This window comes from Staurois parvus, unplaced genomic scaffold (genome assembly GCF_062004578.1).
Source record: "Staurois parvus isolate SC_StPar_1 unplaced genomic scaffold, SC_StPar_1.0 ptg000415l, whole genome shotgun sequence".
NCBI lineage: Eukaryota > Metazoa > Chordata > Amphibia > Anura > Ranidae > Staurois > Staurois parvus.
This window is the reverse complement of record NW_028318211.1, coordinates 3,551,621-3,568,616: the sequence shown is the minus strand read 5'-3', so window position 1 is coordinate 3,568,616 and position 16,996 is coordinate 3,551,621. Positions and strand designations below refer to the sequence as shown.

Below are 16,996 nucleotides of genomic sequence, written 5' to 3'. Positions count from 1 at the left end.
TTCATAGGCTACAAATACAGTTTTACATGCAGGTGTAGCCTACACTGTGTCCAATCAGAAGGAAGTATTTTCATCTCTCTGCAACTAATATTTTAGCTTTTATGAGACATGAAATATATTCCTTTGATCTGCTGATATACTTTAGAGCTCCTAGGCAGATCGGAGTCCTCTCTTGGTCTCCCACTGCCTCTGAAGCCGAAATGTCTAGAAGTAGGTGACAAGTCTTATTGGCATCTAGGTGTCACCTCTAGTCTAGAGGAAGCTCTGTCCCTTCAGATGCTAATTGTTGACCATATGTCTCTGACTTAATTCTGAACACATCTTATTATTAACATGGAATGAGCTAAATCTACATTGTCATATGTCTACAGATCACATCTCAGCTACTCAAATCTTTACATTTACGTCACACTCTGACAGTGGTTTTAAGCCAGTTTACGTTTGTACATTGGCTTCATATAGGTACTAGTGTAATTTCTTTATGCAGCACAATTGTTCTGCTTGTGATAACTCATAAGGTGGGGTTGTGAGGGCAATGAAAATCTAGAACACAAAACAGGTGCTTTTGTAATACTACATGCTCTAGCAGAAGTTAACGAATAAGTATTAGAACTACATGAAAAACATTTCTAAATTTTTTTTTTGTTTGCGCTGTGTTGTAGGTCCACTCCAGACAGAGCCCAATTTATGGGAATTCCTATGGGCCAGCAACAGCACAGCCTTAGGCATCACCCACTGACTGATCATTTAATATTGTGATTGCAGCACTTCAGGGTTGTGTGATAGATCTGCTAGCTGCTAGTAAACCAACAGTGCACTGGTAGGTCACAAGCTGATTGTTCATTCAAAATTGTGTAACACCCTGATGCAAGTTGATGCTGGATGTGAAAACAAACACATGATGGCAGTGTCCTGCAGAACAGTGACATTCACACTCTGTAGAACAGCCCCATGGAACCGCATGGACTTTGCTAAGGAACAGTGTAGTAAAGAACTACATTTCCCAGAGGAGCTGGTGTGTGGGTGGAGGTGTGTGTATGTATATATATATATATATATATATATATATATATATATATATATATATATATATATAATATTTGTGTGTGTGTGTGTGTAAGCCTGGGAGATGAGACAGGAAGTGAGAGGGGAGAGATCTGGAAAGAGGAGTGCACTGACTGTGGGAGGACTGGACCAGGTCGTGGACAAAGAGAAAGAGAGGAGGTACAGAGAGTCTGCTGATCGCTGACCTTGCTGCAATGTGGAGAAAGCTAATCTGCCAATAGCAGGACAGTCGGTCCAAAGGCGGAACCACCTTCATTATCATTTTCAATTCACTCAGCTTAGGAGGCCTTTCCCTATTGTGCCAAAATCTTTTGGCCAAAGCAGAGTTACCCTGTGCCAACAATCACTTTTACCAGATTGGCCACTTGTTGCTTTAGATTTGCTAGTGACTAGTGCTTTAAACGAATATTACATCTGTAAAATTGGGGAGTTTTATTCTTCCCTCTCTTTATTACACAGTTTCTCAGTCCCCACTTCTCTTTACCGTACACCAACTGGGCCCCATCAAGCGCACAGAAGTCTCTTCATTGCCTTTAAAGAACATTGGTTGTTTTGGGGTAGAGAGCTCTTTTCTTTATCTCCTTGCCATCAGGTCCTGAAGACCCAAAGTGAGCTAGTCTACCTGTTTGATAGTCCTAGCTGCTCACTGGGGACTGTAAGACCACCTCAGGTTGAAGGTATTGGGTTAGTTTCTGAAAAGCAAGCCTGCTAATACTAATTGAGATTCTGTGATAAGAGTTGTATTTTCTTTCATTTCAAATTGACTCAAGTAACAATTGATTTTACACATTTGAATTTTGTTTATGCTGTGTAACCAAGCCATATTGAACTTTTAGTATAAACCTGTTACTGGTTTACTTCAATCCGTGTGTGAATTCACTTTCTGGTGGTTATTTATTTCAGTTAAGAGTGTACTGCAGTGTTAGCAGGGGTTGGGCTTTCAGAGTGGGGTTCACATCCACAGGGAGCCCGAAAACAATCCAGCAACTTTTAAAGGGGTCCTGCTACAATTGTAAAAGATAAGTCATGCTGCATGGTTGACTGATCTCCGTATGGAAACAGTGGGCTGTCTGCAGATGTCTGACACAGCTCCTGCTGAGTCAGACCTATAACTCTTTAATCAGCAAAGCTCATACTTCTTGCTGATTGGAGAGCTCTAAATCTGACTCAGCAGGAGGCATGTTGAACCTCTGCACAGAGACCACTGCTTCCACACAGAATAAGGGTCAGTCTCTATAGCATGCTGGTAGGGGTCGTGCTTTTTGACTCAGGCTGCTTGTTGGAAAATTAACTTTGCATATATCTTGTACTGATGCACCTAGAATTTATTTAACCTCAGTTTAGCTGGACTTTAAGAATTAACGCTTATAATTAACTCTTTATTCAATAAGGCCTTATAGGGTTACTGGACTTTACTTGGCTATCATTCTATGGCATATTAACAACATAACAAGAAAAGAAACAGTGCTACTAATCATGAAACCACCAGTAAAGCTGACGAGTGCACAATCTTCAGTCACTCATTTGAAAACAATATATCCTTTTAGTTGATCCGCACGGCCATTGTTGCTTATAAAACCTTGAAATTTATTCAGAAAACCACAGTGTACAGTACGCAAAAGCACAGTTTAGTTGATGTGTTTCAGCCTACACAGCTTTCATCATAACTATAAATGAAACATGAAACTGTGGAATATATAGTAGTAAGAATTAAAGGCTCCACCTATCAATCAGTTCAATTAGCAAAAGTAATTGTAAACAAAACAAACAGATTTATGCAATTACAGAGGAGCCCAGAAATAAACCACCAAGAATACCACAAACAAACTTCACACAATAAAATACATATTACTAAATAAAAAGAAAAAATAGAGAAATAAGAGCATGTATATGATTAAATAGCTGTGATAAAGGGAGATGAGAAAGGGAGAAAGAAAAAAAAGAAAGCAGGGGGAGTGAGGCTTAGATAGTTAGTAGATCCAGATCCCACCTCAGGTTTAATTCCCGAATGGTTCTTGTCTGCAGTCTAAAAATCCATCATGCCTCCCTTCCCAGAAGCTTTCTCTCCCTATCACCTCCCTTCAGCAAGTATGAAAGCCTTTGTATTCCCTTGAATCTGAAAGAGGAGAGATCACTACCATGACAGTTTCTGAAATGACAGTGGCTAAATGGTTAGCACTTCTGCCTGGTAATACTAGGGTCATTGGTTTGAATCCCAACCACAGTACCACCTGCCTGGAGTTTGCATTTTCTCCCTGTGCCCCCTTCACACAACAAAGTACATATTATCCGCACAGCGCTGGACTGCAGGCCATCAGGTATTACCTTCAATGATATAGCTCCTATTCATTAGAACTTCAGGAGTTTATTATAACCAGTGTTGAATTTTTATTGACACAATTATTTTTATTTGATGTGCCTTTTTTGTCCAGCACTGTGGGCCATTGAGCAAGATTTTACCCGTCAATTACGAATCTGTATGAGGGTTAGTAGGAGAAACAATTTTTGTTCTCCGCCAATAATCCTTTTGCTAGTCACATTGTTTGGTATGGTCGCTATATCGATGACCTCCTGATGGTGTGGGATGGGGACGTTTCTGGTCTGCATAATTTTATGGAATATATTAATGATAATCGTTAAAATCTATACTTCTCCATTGAGCACAATAATGCAAGTATAAATTTTTTGGACATTACTCTGCAAGGTGATTCGATTACAGGTAATGTCTCTACCAACACCTACAGGAAGTCGTGTTCTTATAATACTACTCTTTTTGAGGCCAGTTGCCACCGATCTTACACCATCAATGCTATTCCTTATGGGGAATTTGTTCGTGCTAGACGGAATTGTTCTATGGATCTTGCTTTTGACACAGAGTGCCAGGTGATTTCTCAATGTTTTCAGGAGAGGGGCTATGATAGCTCTGTGATACAACGGAGTTGGGTGAGAGCCAGAATGAAGAATAGGGAGGAGCTAATGACTGATGTCCCTAAAAATAGAGGGCATACTAAAAACTCTGAATGTACAAAGGGGGCACTCCTGTCATTTTTGTCACTACTTATTCTAAGGCATACCATCAGGTTATTAAGCTAATAAAAAGGAATTTGTCAATATTGTATACAGATAGAAGTTTACATGGTATACTAGAAACTGGTTGCTGTTTTTCTGAGTCGTTGAGCACCAACGTTAGGCAGTCTCTTATCACCAAGTCTTTTTTCCTCATCTAGAAAATGTCAATCCACCTGGCTGTCATACCCACAGAGTTATCCCTATAATACAAAAACCTGTAGGTACTGTCATCTTAGCATGTCAGGTAATTCATTTTCCTCCTTACAAACCGGAGAGGAATTTTTGATGCAGCAGTATATTAATATGTGGTTTACCTAATTACATGTGCTTCCCAACACTTGCAATATGTAGGATGTACCACACGAGCTCTAAGAACACATATAGGAGAGCACTATTGCAATATTTATTATTATTACAGGTACCTATATAGCGCTGTCAATTTATGCAGCGCTTTACATATATATATATATATATATATATATTGTACATTCACATCAGTCCGTAACCCACAAGGGGCGTACAATCTAAGGTCCCTAACTAACATTCATACATACACATATTAGGGGCAATTTAGACAGGAGCCAATTCACCTACCAGCATGTCTTTGGAGTGTGGGAGGAAACCGGAGTACCCGGAGGAAACCCATGCAGGAAAAGAGAGAAAATGCAAACTCCAAGCAGGTGGTGCTGTGGTTGGGATTCAAACTAATGACCCTAGTACTACCAGGCAGAAGTGCTAACCATTTAGCCACTGTGCTGCCCTGTCATTTCAGAGACTGTCACTGTAGTGATCTCTCCTCTTTCAGATTCAAGGGAATAGAAAGGCTTTCTCACTTGCTGAAGGGAGGTGATAGGGAGAGAAAGCTTCTGGGAAGGGAGGTATGGTGGATTTTTAGATTGCAGACAAGACCCATTTGGGGGTTAAACCTGAGGTGGGATCTGGATCTACATTTAAACTAAGCCTCACTCCCCCTGCTTTCTCTTGGTTTTATCTTTCACAATTTCTCATCTCCCTTATCACAGCTTTTTAATCATATACTGTATTTGTTTTATTTCTCCATTTTTTTTTTTATTTGGTAATGTTTTGTTGTGTGAAGTTTGTTTGTGGTATTATTGGTGGCTTATTTCTGGGTTCCTCAGTAATTGCATAAATCTGTTTGTTTTATTTGTAATTACTTTTGCTAATTGAACTGATTGATAGGTGAAGCATTTAATTTTTACCACTATATATTCCACAGTTTCACGTTTCATTTATAGCTATGATTAAAGCCGTGTAGGCTGAAACGCGTCAACTAAACTGTACTTTTTTTTGTTTCCTCTTGCACCAAATTGTATTGTAACTGTAATGTCTACCTTCATTTTGTAAAGCGCTGTGCAAACTGTTGGCGCTATATAAATCCTGTATAATAATAATAATAATACTTTTGTGTACTGTTCACTGTTTTTTTCTGAATAAATTTCAAGATTTTATAAGCAACAATGGCTGTGCAGACAAACTACATGGATATATTATTAACAACATAACAAATGAGTATTAAAAATAACTATTTTTATTTGTTATCTCCTTTCAGTACTTTAGCAAGTCACAATAAAAGTGGCAGAACCAATCATTCCAGTTATTTTTTTTCCCTATGTCCTTCCTTCATCACAATCCTGTATCATAAAGCATAAAAATCAGAACTATCATTAAATATTTTGTTGATTATATATAGTATTTAATACATAATTTATTTTATTTATTTATTTTATTTAATTTCATTAAAAAGTGCTTGAGAGGCAAGAGAGAGATAAAGAAAAGACAAGATAGAGGATGTAATATATTACAATTAAACTGCTTTAGTCCTACTCAGTGTTTTATATATTTTCACTGACTGTGCTGGTAAAACAACTCATACATACTTTACAATACCAGCATGTGTCATCTTTTCCTGTGTGAAACTACTGTATATTGCTAATGCTACAGGGTACAATCTGGTGGTTTTCTGTATTTGGTTTCCACATAATATGAACTGCGTGCTTTACTAGACATACTGACCACTCAGAGTCCTGTGGTGTATGTAATGGTGCAATGTTTAAGCAACAAGTAACATCTTATTCTCATGTTTCCAGCATTAAAAACAGGAACAATGTCTAATTATTATGAAATATCTAAACCTTTGTGATGAATGTATTTGAATTCCTCATTTCCATACAGCAACACATATTACAAAACTTTAAAAAGAGAGCAGCACCTCTCCTTCCACATCCGGCTCATAATAAATAGCCATGGACTGTTTCCTATATAAGCTAGGCAAAATCTGTCCCTTCGGGTTCAGAAACTGCCCTTCTAGTAATATCCCTTTTTTCGTTCTTTGTGGAAATGTACGCTTTGAAATCTTTATAATTGACATTCTTGGATTTGTCCCCTGCTGTGCCCTCTCCAGCTTTGCTCATCTGCTGCATTTGTATCTCTTAATATGCAGATTAAGTCTGCAAAGGAGAATTCACAAAGGTAGAGCAAGTCAAATTATATGCAGTCTCTCAGTGTGTTCACCTCTTTATGGCGCTGGATAATCAAACCTGCCCCACCAAAACGTTCTAGCTGTACTTGGTCTTTAACTGCTTCCCGACCGCCCTATAGCAGAAGTACTGCTACAGGGCAGCAGGGCTGCGCAAAATCATACACATATATGTATATACTGTATATATATATATATATATATTTATACACTGTATATATAGTGATTTTGTATTTCCGGGTAGGGGGCTGCAGCTGTCGATCACGGGGTCCTGGCCAGAGATTCCCCGCCGGCACCCGATGATCGCCAAGGAACACTGACAGAGGAGAGGTCTGTATGTAAACGTTACAGATCTCTCCCCTGTCAGCACCAGCATACTGCTTTGTATTGCTCTGCATAGCAGAGCAATACAAAGCAGTGTGCTTACACAGTAAAGCACACACAGACAACACAGTTAAACAGCACACAGTTAACCCTTTGATTGGCCCAGATGTTAACCCTTCCTGCCCAGTGTCATTAGTACAGTGTCAGTGCTTTTTATTAGCACTGATCACTGTATTAGGGTCACTGGGGATGTCAGTGGCAGTTAGTTCCCCTACAGAGTCAAAATGCCCGCCGCAGTCCTGCTATAAGTCGCTGATCGCCACCATTACTAGTATTAAAATTCCAGTGTATTTACCACCATTTGTAGTCGCTGTAACTTTTACGTAAACCAATTCATTTACATGTATTGGGATGTTTTTAGCAAAGACATGTAGCAGAATACATTTTGACCTAAATGTAAGATAAAATTCGATTTTTTTCAATATTTTTACTGGATATGTTTTATAGCAAAAAGTCAAAAAAATTGTTTTCTTTTCAAAATTGTCAGTCTTTTTATGTTTATAGCACAAAAAATAAACACCGCACAGGCAATCAAATACCAACAAAAGAAAGCTCCATTTGTGGGGAAAAAAGGACATAGATTTAATTTGGGTGCAGCGTTGCATGACCGCGCAATTGTTAAAGTAACAGTGTTGTATTGCAAAAAATGGCCTGGTCAGGAAGGGGGGGGGGGGTAAATCCACTGGAAGGCAAGTGGTTAAACCTGACATCTAGACATAAAATACATAAAGTATGCAGCTCTGTAAACATTAATGCATCAGTGATGCATTTTTATTTGCAAGCAAGGTAAGTACCAGAATTTGACCTGGTATTAGCCTCCTGCAGTCCCTGTACAGTGGAGCTGAAGTGTAAGAGGAAGGTGCTGATAGGTCCAGCAGTTGTTGTAATATAGCCGACAACTCAGTCACTTCTTCATAAATAATCTAAATTATAAGAAATTTAAGATCCATAAAAACCAATTCGTTTCGGCAAAGCGTTCCTCATAGAATACAAAAAAGTATTTAATGACCAGGCCTCTTTTTGCTAGTCGGCGCTGCACTAATTCAACTGATAATTGCGCGGTCATGCAATGCTGCACCCAAACGCAATTTACATCCCTTTTTTCACACAAATAGAGCTTTCTTTCGATGTAATTTGATCACCTGTGCGCTTTTTATTTTTCACGCTATAAACAAAAAAAGGCCAAAAATTTTGAAGAAAAACAATATTTTTTACTTTCAGCAAACTTTTTTTTACTTTTAGTAAACTCAAAGTTGGTTATAAATTTAGGCCAAAATGTATTCTGCTACATGTTTTTGGTAAAAAAAATCCCAATAAGTGTATATTGATTGCTTTGTGTGAAAGTTATCTACAAACTATGGTATAAATACTGCAATTTACGCCATTTTTCTGCTATACAGCGCTGCGCTAGTTTAACGGACAATTGCGCGGTCATGCAATATGGTACATAAATGAATACATTTTATTTTTTGCGCTATAAAAAAAAAAGGCTGACAATTTTGAGGAAAAAAAAACAATATTTTGGACTTTTTGCTATAAAACATGTCTAGTAAAAAAAATGCAAAAATCAAATTTAGTCATAAATTTCTGCCAAAATGTATTCTGCGACATGTCTTTGCTAAAAAAAAAACCCAATACGTGCAAATTAATTGGTTTACGTGAAAGTTATAGCGTTTACAAATGGCGGGAAAGATACTGGGATTTTTAGGGTTTTTTTTATACTAATAATGGCGGCGATCAGCGAATTATGGCGGCGATCAGGGACTTATGGCAGCAACCAGCGACTTATGGCGGGACTGCGGCGGACATTCTGACATTGGGGGGTACTGACTTGGGGTCACTGACATCCCCAAAAACACTAATACAGTGATCAGTGCAAAAAAAAAAACACTGACACTGTACTAATGGCAATGGGGAGGAAGGGGTTAACTTTATTTTGCAGGGAAGGGTTATAGGAGTGAGGGGAGTGTTTTACTAGGGGGCGGAGGTGTGTGCTGCACGGGACAAGGCTGATCGAGAAAGAGAAACTGTTCTTTCTCGATCAGCTCATCCTCGAGCTGACAGGGAAGTGACAGACAGCACAGCTACTGCAGCTGTGCTCTCTGTCACTGTTTGCCACCGATTGCCGGGACATAGCTGCTAAGGAGCGGCTGTGACCCGGCGACTGACATCTGCGGCGGTGATCCGCATGAGGAAAGTGCAGTCAATAACCGGCAACTGTATTTACATTGTGAATCAGCTGTGGCATTGGATACAGCTGATCACATGGTAAAAGGGTGCTATGATTGGCCCTTTACCATGCCACATGACCAGCTGTGTCCAAAGCAATCACAGAGTTCACCGGGTGCGCACCCTAGGTGGAGCAATTTTTGGAAGAAGTCATATGATGCCCTCCCAGAACTAGACAGCCGCACTGTAGTAGTCATTCAGCAATAGCCTGGTCATCAAGTGGTTAATCATTCTGACAATCTGATCATAATGCATAGCATATGTGGTCACAAAATGAACTTTGTTGTTTGATGTAGATTTTTTATATTATTTTATTATGATGACCTAACAATCCATTGATCAGATTGTCCCGATCCTTCTCCATGGCAGCACTTCTCTCTTGATCCACCAGTTGTTCACTGTAACCCCGCACCCTTAATCTGTCAGAAACAATACTAACCTCCCTAAGAAAATCAGATTGTGTAGAGCAATTTCTCTTTGCCCTGACAAATTCACCTATGGGTAGCACTTTGATGGTATGTATGGGGCGACAGCTAGAGGCAAGTAGCAGGGAGTTGCCCGCACATTGTTTTCTGTATGTTTTAGGAGTGATGTTGTCACTCTCTACGTGTCCTGTTAAAGTGTTAATAAACCCACAGCAGTAAAATCAGTCTGTATATGCAATAAAGCATGCTTGTTATACTCACTGTGGGACCTAAGGGGTTAATCCTCTGCATTGTGTTAAAATGCTGTTTCATCCTGACTTCTCTGATCCTCCCCTTCTTCTAGTGTCCCTCTCTTATTTCCTGATAAAACATATCATGTGGAGAAACTCTGCATATGCTCAGTTTGGTGTGTATTGCTAGAGAGGTTTTTTGTTTTTCTTGAGAGAGTGCATGTGATCAGCACAGGGCCAATCAGCACTGTCCAGACAGAGTTCAGGGTTCAACCTCCTAGAGCAGAAAGAAAACTACTCCTAGACGTTTTAATATGTGCTCTGCTGAACACTGATAGAAGTCACAAGACTGCTCTAATGCTGATGAGAAAAGATATTTAACAGTTTATATTTACTAAAATAATGGCACTTTCATGTTCTGTGTACTGTGAGAGACCAGATATAGTGAATGCAGAGTCCTGGGTTTAGTAACACTTTAATGTCAAATCTAGATAGTCTATGCTTTCCGAATGATGATTGTATGTAAATTCGAGGCTTAGATGATTGTTATTTAAACACAAAATAAACTTTTCTGTCTCAGGAACAGAGCCTGTCCACACCAGAATCAAGTCATCAATGAAATGACAGTACCAAGCAATATCGGTATAAAAAGATCTAGTTCAAACAAAAAAAAAAGTTCATTTTGTGACATCATTCCATGCAGTATAATCAGATTTTCAGCATTATTAAACAGTGTTTACCAATCTGAATGCAGATAGAGCTTTATATGATATCTCAAAGCTAGGTTGCAGTTTCTCCAGTAGAAAAGCTCCCACCCTAGGTGCTACTTTATCACCTAATTTATTTTGCTCTAAACACTAAACCTAACCATAAAGCAAAAAGTAAACAGCTGACAGAGCCCCTAACTAAGGTGATATTAGTGCATACCTAGAGAATAACCAAACACAAGTGAATGAAAATATCCAAACAGACTAGATGCCCTGCTGGGCAATACCAAATATGAACAAATCAATAAGTGAAACTTTAACATATGTACAAATAAATAATAATAATAATAATAATGATAAATATAAATACAGGTGAAACTCGAAAAATTAGAATATCGTGCAAAAGTTCATTTATTTCAGTAATGCAACTTAAAAGGTGAAACTAATATATGAGATAGACTCATTACATGCAAAGCAAGATAGTTCAAGCTGTGATTTGTCATAATTGTGATGATTATGGCTTACAGCTCATGAAAACCCCAAATCCACAATCTCAGAAAATTAGAATATTACATACAATCAATAAAACAAGGATTGTACATAGAACAATATCGGACCTCTGAAAAGTATAAGCATGCATATGTACTCAGTACTTGGTTTGGGCCCCTTTTGTGAAAAGGTGCAATATTCTAGGCTCAAAGTGTCCCACTCTAATCAGCTAATTAAGCCATAACACCTGCAACCCAGTGACAGTTTGTGAATCTAGGTATGCACTTATATCACCTTAGTAGGGGGCTCTGTCAGGTGTTTACTTTTTTGCTTTATGGTTAGGTTTAGTGAATAGTGCAGCACTATTTATCTATTCATTTATTTCTTAGTGTTGTAGGAACGCAATTTGGTGTTTGCAACCACTCTTAGTTTATCCTATTAAGTTTGGCACCGCAAGCATTTTTTTATTTTGCTCTAAATCTCCCCGCTGTTCTAGTGAGTGGTTGAGAACTACTGAATCTTATCTGTGCAGTGCCAATATGTGCAAACAGTGCAAAAGGCATAAGAAAAACACTACAGACACCTCTTTTTTTTCATGGAAAAATGTGTCCTTTGAAGTGTTACATCAATTGCAACTCAAAATCAGTTATTTACATTGTTGAGTGTAGTGCCTGTTGTATCCAGTAGGTGGGGTGCACTATTCGCCTCTTATGTATTAGAATATCAGAACACTACAATGACACCAACAGTTTGCATGTACAAAATATCTCAAAATGTTTCTAAACATTTTAGAGAGGAAATCTTGAATCTTTCTTTCCTATTTTGGTCTTGAAAAGATAGAAAAGCCAATAAGAGGGCATGACACATACCACATCCTACTCCATTGCAAGGTGTGATGGATCCACATGCTCAACACGAGGCTTACCCATGGCTTTAATAGAATGGATGTTAACTTTTTTTAGATAAATGAGAAATGCTCTTTGTATCAGTTAACATATCTTGATTTGCTTGCCTGTTGTTTTGTTTGATGACATGTCCACATACATAGCTAGCAAAATATTATTGTAATATTTTATAAGGTTGCTATGTATGTGCTTGATGTTTTTTTGATTAGGATACTTATTAATGTTCATATCCAGACCCATGTCATTTATTTTTGTGGATCAGGATTGCTTTCCTGACCTCTATTGATTAATTCTTACCTATTACTTATTAATTGATGTTTTTAATTACGCTAACAGCGCCCCTCACATTAAGGGGGTTGTTATGTTATATATATATCTAGATGTTTTACTTTTGTGTCTGCTACGAGGAAGGCTTTGGCCGAAACGCATTAGCTTTTATGGATCTTACATTTCCTATTGTGTGCTAATAAAGATTAGTTATGAAGAAGTGACCGTGTTGCCGACTATATTACTACATATTCTGAAGTGGACTCTCCAGGCTGAACATTGGCTTCTCACTCCCATCTGTCTCTCACAGCAGTAGAGCTTGGATGAGTATTTTCCATTCTGGTGGGTCCAGCACTGAGCTCAGATGAAGTGGTTTGAATTATGCTGGCCACCAGACTGATAATATCTACTAGCAGAATAAAGCCCTACAAAGGAATTCTCCGAATTGAACCTTAACCACTTGCCTACCGGGCACTTTTACCTCGTTCCTGCCCAGGCCACTTTTCAGCTTTCAGCGCTGTCGCACTTTGAATGATAATTGCGCTGTCATTGAACACTGTACCCATATGAAATTTTTATAATTTTTGTTTTAGACAGAGCTTTCTTTTGGTGGTATTTAATCACCATTGGGTTTTTTTTTTGCTAAACAAACTAAGACTGAAAATCTTGAAAAAAAAAGTTTTTTCTTAGTTTCTGTTATAAAATTTAGTAAATAAGTAATTTTTCTCCTTCTCTGATGTGCGCTAATGAGGCTACAGTGATGGGCATTGACAGGCATCACTGATGGGCACTGAAAGGCAGCACTTATATATGACACTGATAGGCGGCACTGATCAGCACTTATAGGCAGCAGTGACTGGTACTGATCGGTGGCACTGAAAGGCAGCACTCATATATGGCACTGATAGGCGGCACTGATGGGCACTGATAGGTGGCACTGATTGGCAGTAATAGGTGGCATTGAAAGGCAGCACTCGTATATGGCACTGATAGGCGGCACTGACAGGTGGCACTGAAAGGCAGCACTCATATATGGCACTGATAGGTGGCACTGACGGGGACTGATAGGTGGCACTGACTGGCACTGATAGGTGGCACTGATAGGCGTCACTGACTGGCACTGATAGGTGGCACTGACTGGCACTGATAGTTGGCACTGAAAGCAGCTCTGATGGGCACTGATATGTGGCATTGATGTGCACTGGTAGGCACTGCTATGTGGCATTGATGTGCACTGATGAGCACTGACAGGTGGCATTGATGGGCACTGACAGGTGGCACTGATAGGGCTACACTGATCATCAGGGCATTGATGATCATTGACCTGTTGATCAGTGTAGATGTCCCCTCTGAGGAATGCCGTTTACTGTCTCTCCTTTCCTCACGCGCTGTCAATGTTACATGTGAGTGGTTAGCGCAGTATGTGACCCTGCCTGGAGAAGGAGCCAGTATTGGAGTTCTGATCCCCAGAGGGAGATCTGCACATAGTGGGACCTGTCGTTTGAAGTGATACTAACCTGGAGGATCTGTGAGAGGGATCCTATTAAAACGCTGTGACTCGCAAGGGTCGAGTCTGTAAGGTGAGAGGCTAATCCAGCCGGTGATCGGATGATTTTTTGTATAGTCATCAAACCACGTTTTAACACAGATATCAGCACGAGTGGTTTTGTTCACTGGAGTGTGATTATTGAAAGATTGGACTCTAAAAACGCATGAAAATAGATTATTGTGTGCATACTATGTCACTAATCAGAGTTCACTTTTGCACATGAGGTTGTTTTATCCACTTTATGGGATTTGTGTAGGTGTGTATATATATATATATATTAGTGCACATTGTGTGTTTATGTATATTTGTTCAAATATGCACTGTTATGTCAGTCAATAAGACTGGTTTTTCACCATCACTATAGGAATTTTTTGTGTTTCTTTGTAAGCACGAGGTTATGTATAATAGCACGTTTATTCACTTATAATTGAGGGGATTTTATTTGCACATTGATTTATTTGAACATTAAGCGATTAGCGCTACATTTGTTTCACATTTTAATTTTTGAGGATCATTGGATACATGATTTAATGTTGGCAGCTTTTCGCTATTAATATTATCGTTTAAAATCAGTCTGAGTGCAGGAGGTTCACACCACTAATGTGAGGAGAGGACTGCCGATAACCAACAGTTCCATGTTTACATGCGATCAGCTGTGATTGGACACAGCTGATCACATGATAAGCCTGTCATCGGCTCTTTACTGTGATCAGTGATCTACTGTGTTCCAGGGACACAGAGCACCACCGATCGTCGCACACCCCCAGGGGAGCATGCCCAATTAGAGTGCAAGGATGTCATATGACATCCTCCCAGAACGAGAGTACTGCTGCCGTCCATCATTTCCTTATATGGTGGTTGGGACACGGTTAATATTTCAGCAAAGCAGCAAAAGCTTGTTGTGTTATTTTATCTCTAAAGTATAACTGAAGGCTAAATCTTTTTATTTAGTTTTAGATAAAGTGGTGAGGGATTGGAACACCTATCTGGTCAGTATTGCTGTCCCTGTTAGGGAGATTCACCTTCTTGATTTGACCGTTATCACCAAGACAGTCAAAACGTAAAAGACAATCCCAAATTCTGAGTGATCACTAGAACAGGAGTAGAGGGCAAATCTTCCAGTGTGACTACCAAGGATTTCCCTTGCTTTGAAGGAATTTCCTCTCACTTCCTGAGGTGACTATGGGGCAGGAAGTGAAGGAAAATCTCCCCCATGGGACAAAGAGTTATAACCCTCCCTCACTCTATCCCAAATGAAACAGTTCAGTTTTGCTTTAAATTGGCCCTTAATCTTTACCTTATTTGTAGCCAAGGGTGGACTGAACATTTGGAAACTCGGGCACTGCCCGAGGGTCCGGGGTCAGTAGGGGGCCCCATGAGATGCCCCTGGTACCTTTTTCATAGGCTTTTTTGAGTTTGGGCAAGGACACAGGGGCCCCATGTTCCCCTATTGCCCAGGGGCCCCATGAGTTGTCAGTCCGCCCCTGTTTGTAGCACTCTGGTTTAAGTTTCAATATGGCTATAAAGATTTTTATTTCTCAAAGCTAAGAGAAAGGTAGATATTTCCTCCCAGACCAATGCAACAAGCTTCTAATAATCAAGTATAGATATATACTAAAAGATCAGTTTTCCACACAAACTCAATCCTAGGAATTAACTAAACTTCCTGCACTACTATAATGGCACAGGAAACTGTCACAAGTGGCATGCACCACATCAACTAAGCAGGTGGACCAGTTACAGGTCTACCTGTGCCACCTGTGACAGTTTATATTTCAGAGCGAAACATAAACTCGTGCAGGTCTGCCCTTAATTAGCAAAAGGAATTGATTAGACTGGTTGTAGAACTTGAAAAGGAAAAATGAACAAAGCATATTCCTATATAGTGTGTACTTGCTTCAAACCATAGCACCTTGTGTGGATTCTGGCTGCTCTCACCATCCCCTGCAATCTTCATGAATCACATCTGACAGGTTTCTTTGACACCAGGCAATCCATGGTTAACCCCCCTCCCCCTTTTCCTGCACACAAGAGGTGATTGACAGGCTCAGATAAGCATGTTTCTCAGTAAAGCTGTGTGTGTGGTGGGGGGGGAGTCCAATCCCTCCACTCAGATGTCAGATTACACTCAGCTCTCTTCTCTGCTCTGTGCTATGCCGTGTGTGTCATTAGGTCCCCACCCTTGCCTCCTGGAAGCTGAGAAATACCATCGGTGTACTTTGGAAGACTCTGGAAGAGAGAGGGCTGCAGATAAATAGGCATAGCTTATGTGGGAGGATTTGCTTCTTCACTGTCAATCAACCGAGGCTAGTTACTTCAGTGGGTTTATGTAAAGGGGTGTTTTAATCACTTTAAATGTACCTATCAATGAATTCGGAATGATCTCAGAAGCTTCTCAGTCTAATGCTATCAACACAAGCATTGCTGACCTGGGTCCTATTGTTTTTTTTTTTTACTATAATTGTTACTTTCTTTGCCTTCTAGAAGCACTCGCCAATCCAGTTCTTCAGTTTCAACCCGAGCAAGCGGTATACATAGTGGGAGAACGTCTCACAATTAGATGTGTGGCTAACAATCCATCCACTGTTACTGGATACATTTTCTACAAAGACTCAGCAGTAACCTCTAATAGTACTTCAAGTAATGTACTGAACTTTTACCTTAAACCAAGTGATTATGGACGTTATTTCTGCATCTATTACATAGAAAATGGAAGTAAATCATCAGAGAGCAACTTTGTAGCTCTTATAGTATTGGGTAGGTGGAAAAAGTCTGTTACTGTTTTGAACTTTATTGTAATTAGTTGCACTTATGCTATGCTATGCTATGCTATGCAGGCTTTCTGACAGCCTTAGCTGACAACTCTGCCTACCCTTGCTTCATCTCATCCAGAATTATACTGGTTCCCCCTTTACAATAATGGATGACACCAGATGGTCTTTGGTCAGGACAAGATTTCAGTTTTGGAATCATCAAAGCCACTTTTTTGCATGCTGTTATCATACATACTATAATTATGGCTGCACAGTCATTAATACTTTGCATACACATGTCAAAATGAAATGCATTTAAATCTAGTGTTGAATCTTGCATAGAACATAAGATGTAACTCAGGCCACAACCTTTTTATATTTGAATATACCTGTTTGGAGTTAACAGCCACCATGTTTTTATTGCTTT

The 16,996-nt window shown here is 39.4% G+C and overlaps 1 protein-coding gene across 1 annotated transcript in view; it reads left to right on the top strand.

Annotated features, from left to right (window-relative positions):
* LOC149454877 (immunoglobulin superfamily member 1-like) overlaps positions 1 to 16,996 on the top strand; it is a 56,676-nt gene that overhangs the window by 22,607 nt on the left and 17,073 nt on the right. The window contains exon 4 of the mRNA XM_089686955.1: positions 16,301 to 16,573. Coding sequence (XP_089543081.1) covers positions 16,301 to 16,573 — 273 coding nt within the window. The remainder of the gene's footprint in view (positions 1 to 16,300; positions 16,574 to 16,996) is intronic.